The following is a 15,404-nucleotide window of genomic DNA, read 5'->3' as shown; positions in this document are numbered from 1 at the left end:
TGCCCTGCCGCACCCAACACCGATCGATGTCCTTAATCTAGCACCCAGCTGGGACCGAAGCCCGAGCACCAGATCGGTGTTAACCGCTTTAGATGTTGAGCTTTCACACGAATCACTTACACACCCCACACATGATCACCCTTGAGCGGCTTCCTGTTTGGCACTTCGATTTGAACCAACCCACTTTATAAAGAGCAGATCAGCTAAGTAACTTTGCTATGCTATGCCGCGTCTAAATCAGATCAAAACAAGAATGGAAGCTAGCTTTGGCGAACTGAAGCTTCTACTTCCTTGCAGTCATCACAAAAGTCGAGCAAAATGCAAAAGAGCTAAACAACATAGATGTAATGAAGATAATCTTTTGATTTTCCCATATTTTCTCCGGTTGTTCCTTCCGATTGAATGCAATTTAATTGTCATTAAACTGATCTCTGAGTTAGTTGATAGAAACCATTTTTTAAAGCGCTATATTTTTAGTGGTTTTTCGGTTGTAATAAGACCAAATAGTGACTTACAGCGAAACCAAACACTGTTTTACGCACCTTATGACCACAGTTAACGAGCCTAATCACTTTTTGGATGATTAAAAAAAAACGATTTTTGGCCAATTTTCGTATTTTTCATAAGGGGTAACATCGTCATTTTTTGCGAAAAATGGCAAAACTTCAACTTTTTTGGGTGCTTATACCATCGGAATCAGAATTTTATTACGAATTCAACGATGTATGCCACTCCACATTTGGGAGAGTACTTTCTCAGATATTGCAAAAAAACTAGTTTTTTTAAAGCCATTTTTTGTTGTTTTGAGCAAAAAAAAAACTTTTCCCATTGGTAATTTGTCTGTTATTTGGGCAAGAAACAACTTACAGCCAAATAAAGTACAGTTTTGGAAACTAGAAAAGCCCAGCAATTCATGCCACCGAATGCAAAATTAACTGTTATTTTACTGATCGTTTAGTAAGTTCATAAAAACTGATTTGGGAACGATTGGTTAACAATTCCGGTAGAAAACACTATATTTTGAGTGGGTTTTTTGGTTGTAATAAGGCCAATTAGTGACTAACAGTGGAACCAAACACTGTTTTGAGCACCTTATGACCACAGTTAACGAGCCCAATCACTTTTTGGATGATTAAAAAAAAATGATTTTTGGCCAATTTTCGCATTTTTCATAAGGGGTAACATCGTCATTTTTTGCGAAAAATGGCCAAATTTCAACATTTTTAGGTTTAAATGTAATCGGATTCGAAATTTTATTCCGAATTCAACGGTGTGTGCCATTTCACATTTGGAAGAGTACTTTTTTAGATATTTAAAAAAAACTGGATTTTTAGAGTCATTTTACGTAGTTTTTTTGGGCAACTGTTATTTGGGCAAGAAACAACTTACAGCCCAACAAAGTATAGTTTTGGAAACCAGAGAACTTTATCTATGCCACCATCATAAAACTGTATTTTAAGATATGTTCGAGGTCGTCAAAAACATTCTCAACCTATGTAGGTACATATATATTTTTTTGATACTTATGGAAGGTGAATTTTTTCCTGCTGAAAAGCCATACAATTTAATTTTATTATTTATTTATTATTATTAATTTTAATTTAAAAACACTTAATTATTTCGATTAAAGTAAGTTAATGCTATATGTGTATTTTCATTTTGTATCTGCTCTACATAAAGTGGGTTGGTCGTCTTTCACTCATCCTGTGCAATCGGTTGTGATGATAAGCCTCTGTAACCTGTAACTTACTAATCGTATCCATTCTCGCCACACAGACTCGGAGACGACCTTCACATCGCCAGTGAGCAGTCGGGCTGGCGAGGATCCCCCGCTGGATCCACCCCGAGCCAAGTGGCAGGACCTCCTGGCCAGGAGGAGCGCGAGGAGGAGGGCGAGGCGGAGGCCAACGACGAGCAGAGGGCGCTGCTCCAAGGACGCGACGCCGAGGAGGCGAAGAGGGCGGGGAACGAGGGCACGTAGCGATAAGGGACCCACGCACAACCCGACACCCCGAAATTGTAAAAAAGCAAACCAATTCCAAGGGAAACCCACACACACACCCACACACATACACAATCGAAGACAGCAAGACACACAAATACAAAGGGAAACTCAAAGTGATAGCAAAGTTAGCAAACATGGAATGTGAATTATATAAAAGCAATGAACAGTATCCTAGTCTAGAGAAGGTCCCTGGCAGATCCGCGGAACTCGATCTGCGTATTTTTACAAGAGGAATGAGAGCATTAGGGCATGAGCTACCCGAACTGCAATGCAAAGTTGCGGAGCCGCGCGAGTCGTACAAAGAGCCTAACATAAATAATACCTAAATACTATAACTATAAAGGATACTATAAGCGTAATGCCACGGTGTAAATAGCAGAGCCAATCCTCTCGTGTACAGAGCAACCTTATTTACCGCCTTCAGGACACAGCCAGCAGAATGCATATAGACGAAGTCACCAGAAAGCCTAAATAGCAACAAATGAAACCGAAATATTCATATTTTGAATGCCACTTATAAGGATATACAACTAGAATATACACGCATCGCAATTGCATCTCGCATATTTACACCCTATATATATACAACTAAAGGATATACCATGTACCACATAGCTCGAACTATTTTTCAAACCCGCGCTAAGCCCGCACATCGGAAGCTTGAGGATAGGCTAGGTCCGCACGGCCAGGCTATATCTGTACCATATGTAATCCGTTCGTTCGCGTATCGTTCAAATTCATAATGTCAAAGTAGTGAAATCGTTGGGCAACCAGTTCGTTTCTATATCTATAAGTATATGTGCGTGTGAGTAGGGCTTAGGGCTTATCGACAGAGCTTGGCTTGGCTTGGTCCCCGATGTAATCTGATTTGCGCGCAGAGAGATCGAGGTCGGTTGGACGTAGATGTTGTTATTTATGGGGCTGGGGCTCCGGCCTTCGGGCAATTCCTCTTCAGAGGCATCTCGGGATCGCGTGGCCCCAAGCCCCACTGTTAGTTACGGTTAGTTACGGAGCGTGTATGTGTTATGTATGCTAGTTAGTTGAGTTAGTTAGATCTACCCTAGGCAGTCGACTCGATGTTTAGTTCCCTAGTTCCCTAGTTCCGTTCTCCGAATACGTAAGCAATAAAATTGCATGGCTTCGCCTGGGGTGTTTCCCCGCCGAGGAGCGTGCTTAGTCAATTATTGCAACCCAAGTTGTTTGTCCACATTCCATTCTGAGTAAGCGTGCGAAGGTGTTTTGTTAGCCGTTTAAGTGCGCCGATGCGGCAGCAGGTTTCCCCGAAAGCTATCCCGACCGATCTGTCCGACTGGCTTGGTTTTGCCCTGTTTAGTTGCCAGCGATGAGCCAGGATGCGAGTTAGCCTCTTAGAAACATATCAGTAAAGGGAATACGAACTCACTCACTCACACACTCACACACCCACACACCCACACAACCAACACTCCAACACACAGACACCCGCAGACAACACACTGTAAAGAATAAACACAACTTTTATTACGTGACGATAGTAAATGTCACATCGTCCGCTTTTCGAATTGATAAGAACACAAGCACTCACACAACACCCAACAAAACCAAACGAAACGACAGCAAAACACTATTCGATAACTAATGTTAAAGCCAAGAACTCGAAGTAATATAGTTAAACATTTTTAGAGATATGTGTACGTATTAACAAATGCTTGAGGCATCCAAAAATTTTGTAAGCAATTCATTTAGGGTTATCGACACGGTTTTTTGGTGAGCACCGGCCACATTCCGCCACTCCATAAATTAATTGTAACTTTTGTAAATATTTATTTCATATACAAGTCCCCGGAACAGTTTCGGTTCTCTTATTTTTCGAACTCATTTACGCCAGCAGCAATCGAATTGAACTTGAAATAACTAACGAGATATAAAGGTAACTGACGAACAGAGCAAATACACGACTTAAGTGCAACACGTGCAAACGCAAGATGTTATTAATACTTAAATTATTTACTTACGATACATACATTTTAATGTAGTCCGATGGCGACGACGATTGTAAATCAGCTAAATTGAATACCGGAAATCGTTGACAAGCATACAAATTTATTAAAGCGTATTTAAATCTATATGAGCGAAAGTCATGAAAATATATAAATCATTGAGTAACATTTACCCGTGAATCTTTATTGACGAGGTGGAAAGGGTGAAGTATAACTTATTATAATTTTTTTTTATAATGCTATAAAGGTAAGTGCAGATGAAAATCCTAGGGGTGACGGCGGTACTCGAAATACGCCTTATCGATTAGCTGTTTCTGAAAAATCAAATGTGATTAAAAAAGGATACATAATTTAGACATTCCTTAAGGGCTTTTGTGATACCTACATTTTCCTCGGACAAAGGCGGATCCAAATACGTATGCAGCTGAAGGGGATTTTGTCGACTCGGATCTCGAATCGTTTTAATCCTTTTGAAGAAGTCCGCTATAGAATTATGAGGCTGTTGGCCATGATTTATATAGTAGCAGTACAGGAACTCCAGCTTCTTACAACTCTGTATGATTTCTATGATTTCTGCTGGGGATATGTAGCTGAAGATACTCTCCACGTACAGGGATCGAAGTTCAGTCAAGTTGGTTAAGGGCTCCAAGCAGTTGGGCCCTCCAACGCTCAGCGAGAGTTTCGTCAGTGTTCCGATCTGCGATATCAATTCGTAATCGGATCGAAATTTAAGGCAGGCACCTCGGATCCAGAGTTCGTCTAACTTGGGAAAGCACTTCAGTATAGTTTCAACACAGCCGGAGCACTTGGCGAATCCAGACAATCGTAGTTCCCGCAGATCGGGAATAAGCCGGAAAAATTCCTTAAGGTAACATATGCAAGACGGCACGTTGATACTCAAATAGTCGCGACCTAAAAATTAAGTAATGTTGTAATGCTTTTTTAGTTCACATAATAATTCTTACTTTGAGAGGAAAACCGAAACAAATCCTCAAGCCTGGAAATTTCTAGCAGGCAATGTCGCAGATCGATTTTGTTTTTAGCTTTTGTGAGGACTCGAAAGTCCCTGACCGCGTTTCCCAGATCCTCCTTGTCGTAGTCGTGTCCTTGTACTACACCCAGTGTTCTCACGTTATTATTTACGATTTTGAAGAGCTTAATGGAAGCCGCTGAGTAATATAACACCGGTTTTTTTCCCTCGGGATCGTTTTCGTGGTACACTGGATAAACAGCTGGTTGCTTTTCACGCAGAATATCCCGAAACCTGGTAGAGGTTTCTGCTAGGGTTACGAGGTCCTTAACACTTAAATACTTGAAAATATTTAACAGACAGTCGTCATTTAAACTCAAAATTCTTAAGACAACCATTTCTTTGGTGGGATCCATCAAGGTTCACTGTAAGATTCGAACTGCAGAATGTCGCCCACAAGATGAGAGCTATAAATCGGAAGATTATTGATTAGTAGACATCCCATTTATCTCCGAACTATTTTAGATAAGACCCATTGTTTGTTATCTGAACTTATGGAACCTTGCTCTTATCTACGGCCTCTAATCCGATTAAAGACAATTCCGCAAAGAGCTCTTATCATAATTCTTCGCATATATTCTAAAGTCTGGCGAGATTACCTCGAAGTGCCTTTCTGACTATTGCCGATTTAAGCCTCGAAGAGTGGTTCAGGTATTCCACAGGTACCTTTCTAGATGTAACCTTTTTCCAAGATATAATTTTTTGAAGATTAAAATCTAAACTATATATTTACATTTTTCTGACTCTACCTAGCAAGTATTATATGTAGACATGTAAACATTTTCCGTTGCATGTCTAACCACCACTGCATGTGGAAATCCACCATGTGAAAAGTTCAAAGGTTTTCAGTGCCTGAACTTGGAACCTTTAAGTGGAAAGCTTTGGTGGAAAACCCCTCTTACCAAAGTTAGACCAAAAGCTTGCCCCGGTCTAAAAGTCAGTTAGGCTGTCCCAGGATAAAATGACGTCTCGACTTAAGTGGATCTAATTATTGGTCGCGCTAATTAACCACAGACATGTGGGGAATCCCTCACCCCGTGTTTTCAATTATTTAGTGAAACTTTTCCCACGTAATGGGGCGTGGTTTCCTGGCTCTGCTGCCGAGCCACCTAATTAGAGCCAGCCTCGAAAGCCACGCCCCCTGATGGCCCCTATAAATGCCCGATTAACACAATTAGTCGGCGATTAGGCGACATGTACTCATCGGAGGAAGCGGTCAAGCTGAGGCGGCGAAACTATCGCAGCGTCAAGGAGATGATCCGACTTTCCTACACGGTGGGCTTCAACTTGATGGACCCCTCGCGCTGCGGGCAGATGCTCAGAATGTGAGTATTTCGGGTGGCGAGGTGGCGAACTGACTGATCTTCTATATCTCCTCGCCAGCTGGACGATCGTCCTCAGCCTGAGCAGCTTGGCCTCGCTCTACGGCCACTGGCACATGTTCCTCAAGTACATCCAGGACATCCCGCGCATCGTGGAGGTGGGTCATCAAAAATTAGATCGGAATTCAGAAATTAATTGAACATAAATCATGACAATTAATTTTATTAAATCAGCAGCGCGCGAGCCCATTTTTAACAATTTATTCCACATTTATTCCCCATTAAAAAACAATTAGTTAATCTTAAATATTTATATCTATCAACTAAATTATAATATGTTTTCTCTTTCAGACCGTCAGCACCGCTTTTCAGTTCCTCACCTCAATAGCCAAAATGTGGTTTTTCCTTTTCGCCCATCGCCAGATTTACGATCTGTTTCGAAGGGCCCGTTGTCACGAGTTGCTGCAAAAGTGCGAGATATTCACAAGGATGTCAGGTGAGTTCCTTTCCGGTAGAATACTGACATTTAGGATTTTTTCCGACAGATCTGCCTGTGGCCAAGACTCTTCGCCAGCAGTTTGAGTCCACGATGGATCGCTATTGGGCCAGCACTCGTCGGCAACTTCTGACCTACTTGTACTGCTGCATTGGCATCACCTCGAACTACTTTATTAGCTCTTTTGTCACAAACATCTATCGCTACCTCACCCGACCCAAGGGATCCTACGACATAGTGCTGCGTAAGTAAGAATGATTACCTTATTATATTGTTTTCATTAACCAAATATCTACTTTCAGCGCTGCCTTCGCTTTATCCAGCCTGGGTGGATAAGGGATTGTCATTTCCCTACTATTATATACAGATGTACCTGGAAACCTGCTCTTTATATATCTGTGGCATGTGTACGTAACAAAAATCAGGCTTTAAGCAATTAAAACGTGATTATCTATTTGGATTTTAGGTGCTGTCAGCTTCGATGGAGTTTTTATTGTTCTGTGTCTTCACAGCGTTGGGCTTATGAAATCGCTTAATAAAATGGTGAGCTACTCCACATCGGAGTTGGTTCCACCAGATCGCAGGGTGGAGTATCTTCGGTGCTGCATCTACCAATATCAACGAGTGGCTGAGTAAGTTAATAAATTCAAGGTATCCTCTGGGATTAGATTAAATTAGTTTTATTTTCTAATTTTATTACTTTGTATTTGTGTTTTTATTATGTTATTAAATACTATTGTTTATATTTTATTAAATAACATTTTATTGTATTGAACATGTATCTTTTTATTATTTGGGAAAAACAAGGGTATATTTAAGTATTTCAGTGGCAAAAAGGAAATTTTGTATTCGGCAATCGATTGGCGTACTCATGATCAGCCAAGTCCACAATTTTTAGGCCAAACCAATTTTGAGGTACCAGGCGAACAGAATGCTATAGCAGGTGACCACATTAAAAATTTCGTGTTTTACTTGCCCCCAAAAGTATGCTATACTTTTTAATGCAAATTAAAAATTAGTTGTTCCCAAAAGTATGCTACACGTTTTTTATGCAAAATTGCACAGCCAAAAAATCGCCTACTAATGCGTTCTCGCCCGGTTATGCTCAGATGGTCCTGAACGATTCCGGCGAAAATAATAAATATCGAAAAAAAAAAAAAAAAAAAAAAATAATGCGTTCTGTTGGCCTGGTATTTTAAATCCTAAAATTCCAATTTGGCCCGTCGAAATCGTTCGGCCAAGACCAACATATTCAACCAAACTTCATTTTGAAGTACCAGGCGAACAGAATGCTATAGCAGGTGACCACGTTCTAAATTTCGCATTTTACTTGCCCCCAAAAGTATGCTTTACTTTTTAATGAAAATAGCCAAAAATACTGTTCCCAAAAGTATGCTACACGTTTTTATGCAAAATTGCACAGCCAAAAAATCACCTACTAATGCGTTCTGTTGGCCTGGTATTTTAAATCCTAAAATTCCAATTTCGCCCGTCGAAATCGTTCGGCCAAGACCAACATATTCAACCAAACCTCATTATGAAGTACCAGGCAAACAGAATGCCAGAGTAGGTTGCTACTCTTTTTTTTATATTTTCCAGTTGCCCCCAAAAGTATGCCCCAAAAATGAGAAAGAGCTACACCACTTTTTCTTTATGAGCCCCCAAAAGTATGCCACAATTTCCATAGTTTTATTTTTTCGTTCGGCCAAAACAAACATATTCAACCAAACCTCATTTTGAAGTACCAGGCGAACAGAATGTAAGAGTAGGTGGCTGCTCTATTTTTTTTTATTTTTCGATTGCCCCCAAAAGTATGCCCTAAAAATAAGCAAGAGCTACACCTTTTTGTGAGCCCCTCAAAAGTATGCTAAAATTTCTATAGTTTTATTTTATTTTGTTTCCAACTGCCCCCAAAAGTATGCCCCAAAAAATAAGCAAGACCTACACTTTTTGTGAGCCCCCAAAAGTATGCTACAATTAGTTTTATTTTATTTTGTTTCCAACTGCCTCCAAAAGTATGCCCCAAAAAATAAGCAAGACTACACCTTTTTTATGAACCCCCAAAAATATGCTACAATTTCTATAGTTTTAATTTATTTATTTTGTTTCCCTAGATTAATAAAAATAATGTACATAATTGTGACAATCCATGTTTTGTAAATCTTAGATGCCTAGTAATTTAAATAATGTTAAATTTAGAATCCAATGCTGTGACCCCGTTCGCTGCCTAGGCTGATGCCATGTGGATATTCCGCATGAGTCGGAAGACCAGTTCGCAGTAGGCCTTCTGTCTGTCCTTCGCCCCTTCCATGACCTAGAATAAGGTTACAAAACAAGAACACATCAGTAATTATTAATTTTTATTTCAATTTTTTGATACAGCTCCTTCTCAAATTTCCACAAAAAAGGGTTTGGTGAAAATTGGTGAAAAGTTCACTAATTCTAAGTCCATAAATTTATAATTTAAAACAGATATATCAGTAGATATACTTACATCCGAAAACCCATCCATCTCTGTTAACCCCCTTTAAAGCTTTGCAGCGGAGGTCAACGACTGCTACCGGCACATCACCTTCTCGCAGTTCCTGCTCAGCCTGTTCGGATGGGGCCTGAGCCTGTTCCAGATGAGCGTGGGGCTGGTAAGGCTCTCATACCTGGACTGCCGAGGTAAAAAGAAACTGATTCAATGGGGCCTTTGCAGGGCAGCAACAGCAGCATCACCACGATCCGGATGACCATGTCCCTCGCCGCATCCGGCTACCAGATAGTGGTCTACTGCTACAACGGGCAGCGGTTCACGACGGCGGTGGGTGGCTCCACGGGGTAACCCGGATCCCGCACTGATTGATGTCTAATTGCGTGACTAATCTCTCCGCAGAGCGAGCAGATTGGCCAGGCCTTCTACGAGGTGGACTGGTTCGGGGAGAGCCGGGAGTTCCGCCAGCTGGTCAGCATGATGCTGATGCGCACGAACCGGGGCTTCAGGCTGGACGTGTCCTGGTTCATGCAAATGTCCCTGCCCACGCTGATGGCGGTGAGTACGGGTCCCACAGCCCTCAAGCCCCTCCCACACGCCCATTCCACTTGATTGATTCGCAGATGGTCCGGACAAGTGGACAGTACTTCCTGCTCCTGCAGAACGTCAGTCAGAAGTAGGACTAAAAGCCGAATTAAATCGCGATGAAAACTACTGAACGCAGAAACTGCGAATTTTTCATCACCAAAATATCTCCTGTTTCTGACATATCAGAATGTGAGTGCAGAATATCGAAGCAATTAAATAAATGTGTGCGTACTGAAAAAAAATATTATGTTTTATTTTTTCCCACCTATTTTTATTCCAACACCAAAATGCCTTACCAACCATTGTTATTAAACATTTTTTCTGCGTGTGAGCACTAAAAATGTCTGGCTGAAACTGTTGACAGGATGCGGAGTCCGGTCAATCAATACAGCAGTGTCCGCTGTCCTGTCAGTCAGATTGCGCCGCCCATAAGTTCTGATGGTCGTGTGGCGCATTAAAATAATGAAATTGCCGGCAGATAAGGAGCATCGATGCCACTGCCATTGCCGTTTCTAATCAATTTTATTTATTTGACCGGGCATCCTTCGGAGCGAAACAGAGAGCTCGGCCGATTGTCTTTATGTGGACTGTGTGTATAAATATATAATATAATATTGCTACTTTAAATGCCTCGCTACTTTTCTGCCGACAAGTCGCGTCTTTAATTGTTAGTTTCGCCTTTATTCCCATCTCGGGGACCAGACTCTCAATAATTTTAATGCTCGCTTGCTGTTTGCGCTTCCTTTGTTTGCCTTTCTTTATTTTCTCTCCTACTTTTATCATCTCAGCCGCACTTTAGTGCCTGCGCAAAAAGGACATCTTTTCTTTTCTGTTTATTGAGGCACATGAATATTCTTTAGCTGCTTATATCCCGATCCCTCGCTATGTGAGTCCGCCTTTTCAGGCATTTATTTTTCGCATTATGTTTTATATTTGTCCAAGGACAACAATACTTTGTGCATTGCGGGATGGCTGTTATCCAGTTTGTGTTTCTCTCCTCTTTTCTAAGCCCATTACCGGGGAGTGAAATATTGGAACTCGACACTCGCCGAATAAAATGGTTCTGTTCACTGTGGAAGATAAAATTCATACGTTGTTTAAATACCAGGGATTATTTATGAACGTCTTAAAATATCTATCAAGGACCCAAACACTTTAATACACACTTATTCTATTTTTTTCAAGTGTATGTCTCATGCAACCTTAAATTAATTTGCGGCTCAGCTTCCTGGATGTTTATTTATTATTATTCCTAACACCTCTCACTCCTCTGCTAATTGTCCAATTAAACCGACAATAAAATAAGAGTTGTTGACTCACCGGCCACTGCTCATTAGGGACATCTGGACCTTTAATGTTTGCTCTTTTCTCCCTTTTATTTTCCCCTGCGAAAATAGATTCGTTCGCGTGGGAAAAGGGGGAAAGCCAACGCTGGAAGGAGAGCAGTCAAAGACTGGCATGATAAATGAGGTGCACTCGACTGCACACGTGGGAAAGCAGGACTCCCAGGACAGCTGCCCCCTCCCACATGCACTGTCTTAAATACCTCTTTTCGTAGCGCTGTGCACTTGTTTGTCTGGCACACAAGTTAGCGAGTTCGTGTGCGACTGCTCCACTTGTCAGTCTTTGGAATGGCGCCACGGGGCGTATGCGCAATGCAGCGTATATTAAGCACTTCTCGGGAAACGCATTGCCTCTAACGAGATTCTCGTTAAATGAAAACAAAATATTTCCATTAACACTTTGGAGTCCCTGCCTCTTGAGCTAATCAAGTCAAAAATACACAATGTTCAGTTAAATTATTCAAGTGCAGCCAACCAAGGAACAAATGAAGCCCGCCTTTAAATACTCTGATTACTTTTGCGCAGAAAATGGGTTCATTCAATTGCGGAATTTTAAAGTTCAGTGGAGTTGAACCCGTCGGGAAAATATGTCAGTAAACTAGTGTCGTTTCCATGTCATTGAGTTGGACAACAAGAAGCTACGAAGGGAAAATTCCTTTGCTCAACAGCCAGAAATATCCGAAAATAAATCAGTTATATTTACTTCCGCCAACGCCTGTCCACACACTCTGCATATGGATGTACGAATATTTCGGTGTTTGCCCACGTAGCTCGGAGTATCCTGCTCACATATTGACCAATGCGAAGAATGGCAAGCAATATTCCTGTTTTCTGTTTTCTGTTTACTGTTTACGGTTTGTCCCTCCGGAATTGTGAGTGCCCTGCTCTTCCTTTTTTACCATTTGTCCACAATTTGCTTACGCCCTGTGTGCGCTTTTCCCCATGGCACTTGATGCGTAATCAGTGGGACAAACAGAACTCATCTGCGACCATCTGCCGGACATTGCTGACAAATCCGATTGGGTGTCGCATTAGAAATGGCGAACGGCGAGTGCCACAACGCATCCCAAAGATGGGACCCTTCCCACGCGGCTGTGTTTCGGCTCTATTAGCTGGATTGTCTTGGCCATAATGGAGTTAATATGTATGTATATGTATGCAGGAGCTCTCTTTGATCCCACTCGACTCGGCAAGGACGAAAAAGGACGAAAGTGGGGCCAGCACGTGCTGGGGAAATCCATGTCGACTTTAGGTCTTCATTCGGCAGTGTCAGGAATATTAGTCAATTGTGTGCTTGCCCAGAAGTCCGCCATAAATGTTAACAGAATTCTTCGAAAACAAACGGGGGGCAGAAGAGTAAAACAAACTTTTAAACGACTCCTAAAAGGACAATGTGCCATTGAGTTAGAGGCAATAAAGTGGCTCAAGCTGAAAACTCAGCTTAAAGTTTATGAAAAATGATTCTTCATGATTTTTTTGAAGATTTAAACTAATCGGATATTATGTTGTTTCCATCTTTAAATTGTGGCTTATTCTTTTACCAAACGAATTCAAGGTTCCGAAAGGAAAACTGCATATCGAATTTTCCCCGGGTACAAAAAAGCGTTGCACAGGCAAAGGAAATGCCGAAAGCGTTCAAGATTTGAGCACACAAAAAAGCGAGCTGGGATGGTTGCCTCGACTTGAAAACCGAAACTTGGTTGGTGTTTCATGCAAATTGCAAGGAGACATTTTGAACGTTATTTGCCACGTGAAAAGTGTGAGGCGGTCCAGTTTCGAAGGCCTACAACCGGAAGTGTCCCTGGGCCGAGAAACAATGTCCTAGCACCGAGCCATTGTGGGCCCTGTTAACCTATGGACCACTTTTGTGTGAATGCATTACACTTAAAGGTACAAGGTGCTTGAAAAAGCTGACTTGAGTGTAAGTTTGGCACAAAAGTAATTATTTTGGGTTGGTAAAAATACATCTTTAGCACACAGTTCGCATTAACAATTTCTCACTTTAATAGTTTTAATCAATCATAACTCAAAAGTAGTTTCGTTAAGTGTAGACTGTGCAGCTACTTGTAAGTCTGTAGCCATTTGTGAATGCGGCCAAAAGAAGGAATGTGGAAAGTGTGGCTTAAAATTTTCCGGGGAGAAATTAAATTTGCTGCACTTTAAGCTGCAGGCGCCACTTCGGCGTTTTCCTTTTCCCTTGGCAGTTTTCTTCCATTTCCTTCTTTTTTTGACTCCTTCGCTTATTTCATTTTTTCTGTTGCTGGCGTTGTGCGAGTTTTCATGAAATTTCTTTTTTAATTTCGCTCAACTTAGTCATGCGAAATGGCACTTGATGCTCCTTGGCTATGTGTGTGCACGGGTATCCTTAAGTAAGTGTGCATGTGTACGTACACACACACTGTGTGTCTGTGTGCGTTCCACTCTGCACATCCGTTCGAGTTTCATGGGAATTAACGCTAAGCTGCAGAAGCCGCGCTACCATCTCCGCCATCTTTTCTTGGGCCCCCATCATCTGCAGCTCCATTTTTCCGACTTTTCCGACTACTCCGCCCTTCCTCGCACTTTTCCAGTGCAAATGAAGAGCGCGAACAGCAACTACAGCAGGACAAGGACGACGACGGCAGCAACAGTCAATTGTTATTTTAAACCCAGTGGCAACAAGAAGGTAATGCAAATGCCTTGGCCATCTCCATCTCCACTGCACACAGCACACACCAAAACTTGTTCCACTTTATGTGATCTGCCACGCCCCCTTGTTCAACTTTTGTTAAAGCCGAGGGAGGGCAGTTAAACAACAGTGACAAATAAATGCATACAAATCCAAAGAAACTTATGAGTTACACATAACATTTAATAAACAGTATTTATCCCTGATTGCTCAACAATATTTAAGCGTACTTAAAGGCTTAAATAAGTAATCCTCTCTTAAGGTCACGCTCAACTATTTTTGAAGCGAAAATAAGTGAGCAAAGCTCAACGCATTTCGATGCCAAAAAGCATTTTCGTGTTGACTGTTCAGAACGTTCCCTTCTAAGTTTGCGGTTTTTACTTTTCGACAACCGTCAATCAAATATTCCCTCAGCCTTCGGCTACCAATCTTTAATTTAATGGGCGGTTAGAACTCGTTGACAACAAACCGAGATCTCAACCAATCAAACCATTGTCTCCATGGTCGTTCGAGAGTACTAAACACGGATCTGATCGGCTATTTATCTGAGGAAATTATTGCACAGCATTCCGTTTTACCAGATTGATGGCTGTCCTTTGAGTAAGCCTGCATACACAACTCAGGCCCGGTTGAGTTGACAACTGCCGGGCGGAGCAATTTGCATTCCGAGCCCGGCCAAGAGGATCTGGCATTGCGACGTGTGCGAGGAGATGCCGGCCTGCAATCTCGGAGCCAATGCAAATGCAGTAAGCAAATGTAGAGCAAATGCAGGAGCGTCTGCCTCGACGGTAAATATGCAAATAAATGCATGGGACCGGCAAGTGCAATCACGTGCCCTCACAAAAAGGCGAAAGGACCCAGAGTCCTGCCATCCTTGGCATACATAATTCAGAGCCACAACCGTTTCGTGGTGTCCTTTTTTTGTTTGATTGCATTTCAATTTGCAGGGTCTTTCTTTTCGATTTCCCACCCACGCGGAAATTGAGTTGCGCTGGAGTGGAGCGAGAATAAAATAAAGGCTGTGTAAATGTTTATTTATATATTCCGATATTTACCACGACTCCTGCCTAGATTTAATTTAATTTGGAGCCTTCAACTATAGAGATTCTTGATGCTGCGCTCAGCGTTCTACTGGAATTTAATTGAATGATAACCTAACTGCTCTTTGGAAGCAATATAAATTCCATTACAACTCGCATTCAAACAAATCGTTAGGCCATTCGAAAAGCAGCCGCAGTAACAATTTCTAAAACGGCCTATCCGAAAAGAAACAAACTTTGTTTGAACTCCCGTAAATTGTCCCTTTTCCCTTTGGCTTCCACTCCATTGAACATTTCCAGCTTTGGCAAATGAAAATCGGTTCGTAAATGTTCGCAATTGCAGTGGTGGCCCATTGAAATTCATTTCCAAACAAAACCCACATTCACATGTCCACAAAAATCACAAAATCCTCGCAGAGGGACAATGCTGACGTCACGTCAGCATTTTGCATGGTAA

The 15,404-nt window shown here is 41.7% G+C and overlaps 3 protein-coding genes across 3 annotated transcripts in view; 2 read left to right on the top strand and 1 right to left on the bottom strand.

Moving 5' to 3' along the window:
- LOC108099084 (potassium voltage-gated channel protein Shab) overlaps nt 1–2,036 on the top strand; it is a 54,202-nt gene extending 52,166 nt beyond the window's left edge. The window contains 2 exon segments of the mRNA XM_017202387.2: nt 1,777–1,841; nt 1,844–2,036. Coding sequence (XP_017057876.2) covers nt 1,777–1,841; nt 1,844–1,981 — 203 coding nt within the window. The 3' untranslated portion in view covers nt 1,982–2,036.
- A 115-nt stretch (nt 2,037–2,151) lies between these two features.
- LOC108099087 lies at nt 2,152–5,400 on the bottom strand. The gene is made up of 3 exons (XM_017202403.2): nt 4,950–5,400; nt 4,370–4,896; nt 2,152–4,298 (listed from the first exon to the last, which is right to left on the bottom strand). Exons 1-3 carry the CDS (start codon nt 5,368–5,370, stop codon nt 4,251–4,253), a joined length of 996 nt encoding a protein of 331 aa, XP_017057892.1. The 5' UTR covers nt 5,371–5,400; the 3' UTR covers nt 2,152–4,250.
- Nucleotides 5,401–6,208: 808 nt separating this feature from the next.
- Nucleotides 6,209–9,988, top strand: LOC108099032 (odorant receptor 63a). Its single transcript, XM_017202288.1, has 10 exons — nt 6,209–6,339; nt 6,398–6,494; nt 6,688–6,832; nt 6,882–7,076; nt 7,135–7,239; nt 7,299–7,464; nt 9,366–9,471; nt 9,534–9,638; nt 9,711–9,866; nt 9,932–9,988. The coding sequence occupies exons 1-10, from the start codon at nt 6,209–6,211 to the stop codon at nt 9,986–9,988; spliced, it is 1,263 nt and encodes a 420-aa protein (XP_017057777.1).
- Nucleotides 9,989–15,404: the final 5,416 nt, after the last annotated feature.

Source organism: Drosophila ficusphila, unplaced genomic scaffold, assembly GCF_018152265.1.
Source record: "Drosophila ficusphila isolate 14025-0441.05 unplaced genomic scaffold, ASM1815226v1 contig_288, whole genome shotgun sequence".
Classification (NCBI taxonomy): Eukaryota; Metazoa; Arthropoda; class Insecta; order Diptera; family Drosophilidae; genus Drosophila; species Drosophila ficusphila.
The sequence above is the reverse complement of the archived record's forward strand: the minus strand, read 5'-3'. Positions and strand labels throughout refer to the sequence as shown.

Coding starts and splice junctions, on each gene's coding strand:
- LOC108099087 (XM_017202403.2), bottom strand. CDS start 5,370: ATGGATCCCACCAAAGAAATGGTTGTCTTAAGAATTTTGAGTTTAAAT. Junction 4,897..4,949: donor GTTTCGGTTTTCCTCTCAAA/GTAAGAATTATT, acceptor CTTAATTTTTAG/GTCGCGACTATTTGAGTATC. Junction 4,299..4,369: donor CGCCTTTGTCCGAGGAAAAT/GTAGGTATCACA, acceptor TTGATTTTTCAG/AAACAGCTAATCGATAAGGC.
- LOC108099032 (XM_017202288.1), top strand. CDS start 6,209: ATGTACTCATCGGAGGAAGCGGTCAAGCTGAGGCGGCGAAACTATCGC. Junction 6,340..6,397: donor TGCGGGCAGATGCTCAGAAT/GTGAGTATTTCG, acceptor TCTCCTCGCCAG/CTGGACGATCGTCCTCAGCC. Junction 9,867..9,931: donor CCCTGCCCACGCTGATGGCG/GTGAGTACGGGT, acceptor ATTGATTCGCAG/ATGGTCCGGACAAGTGGACA.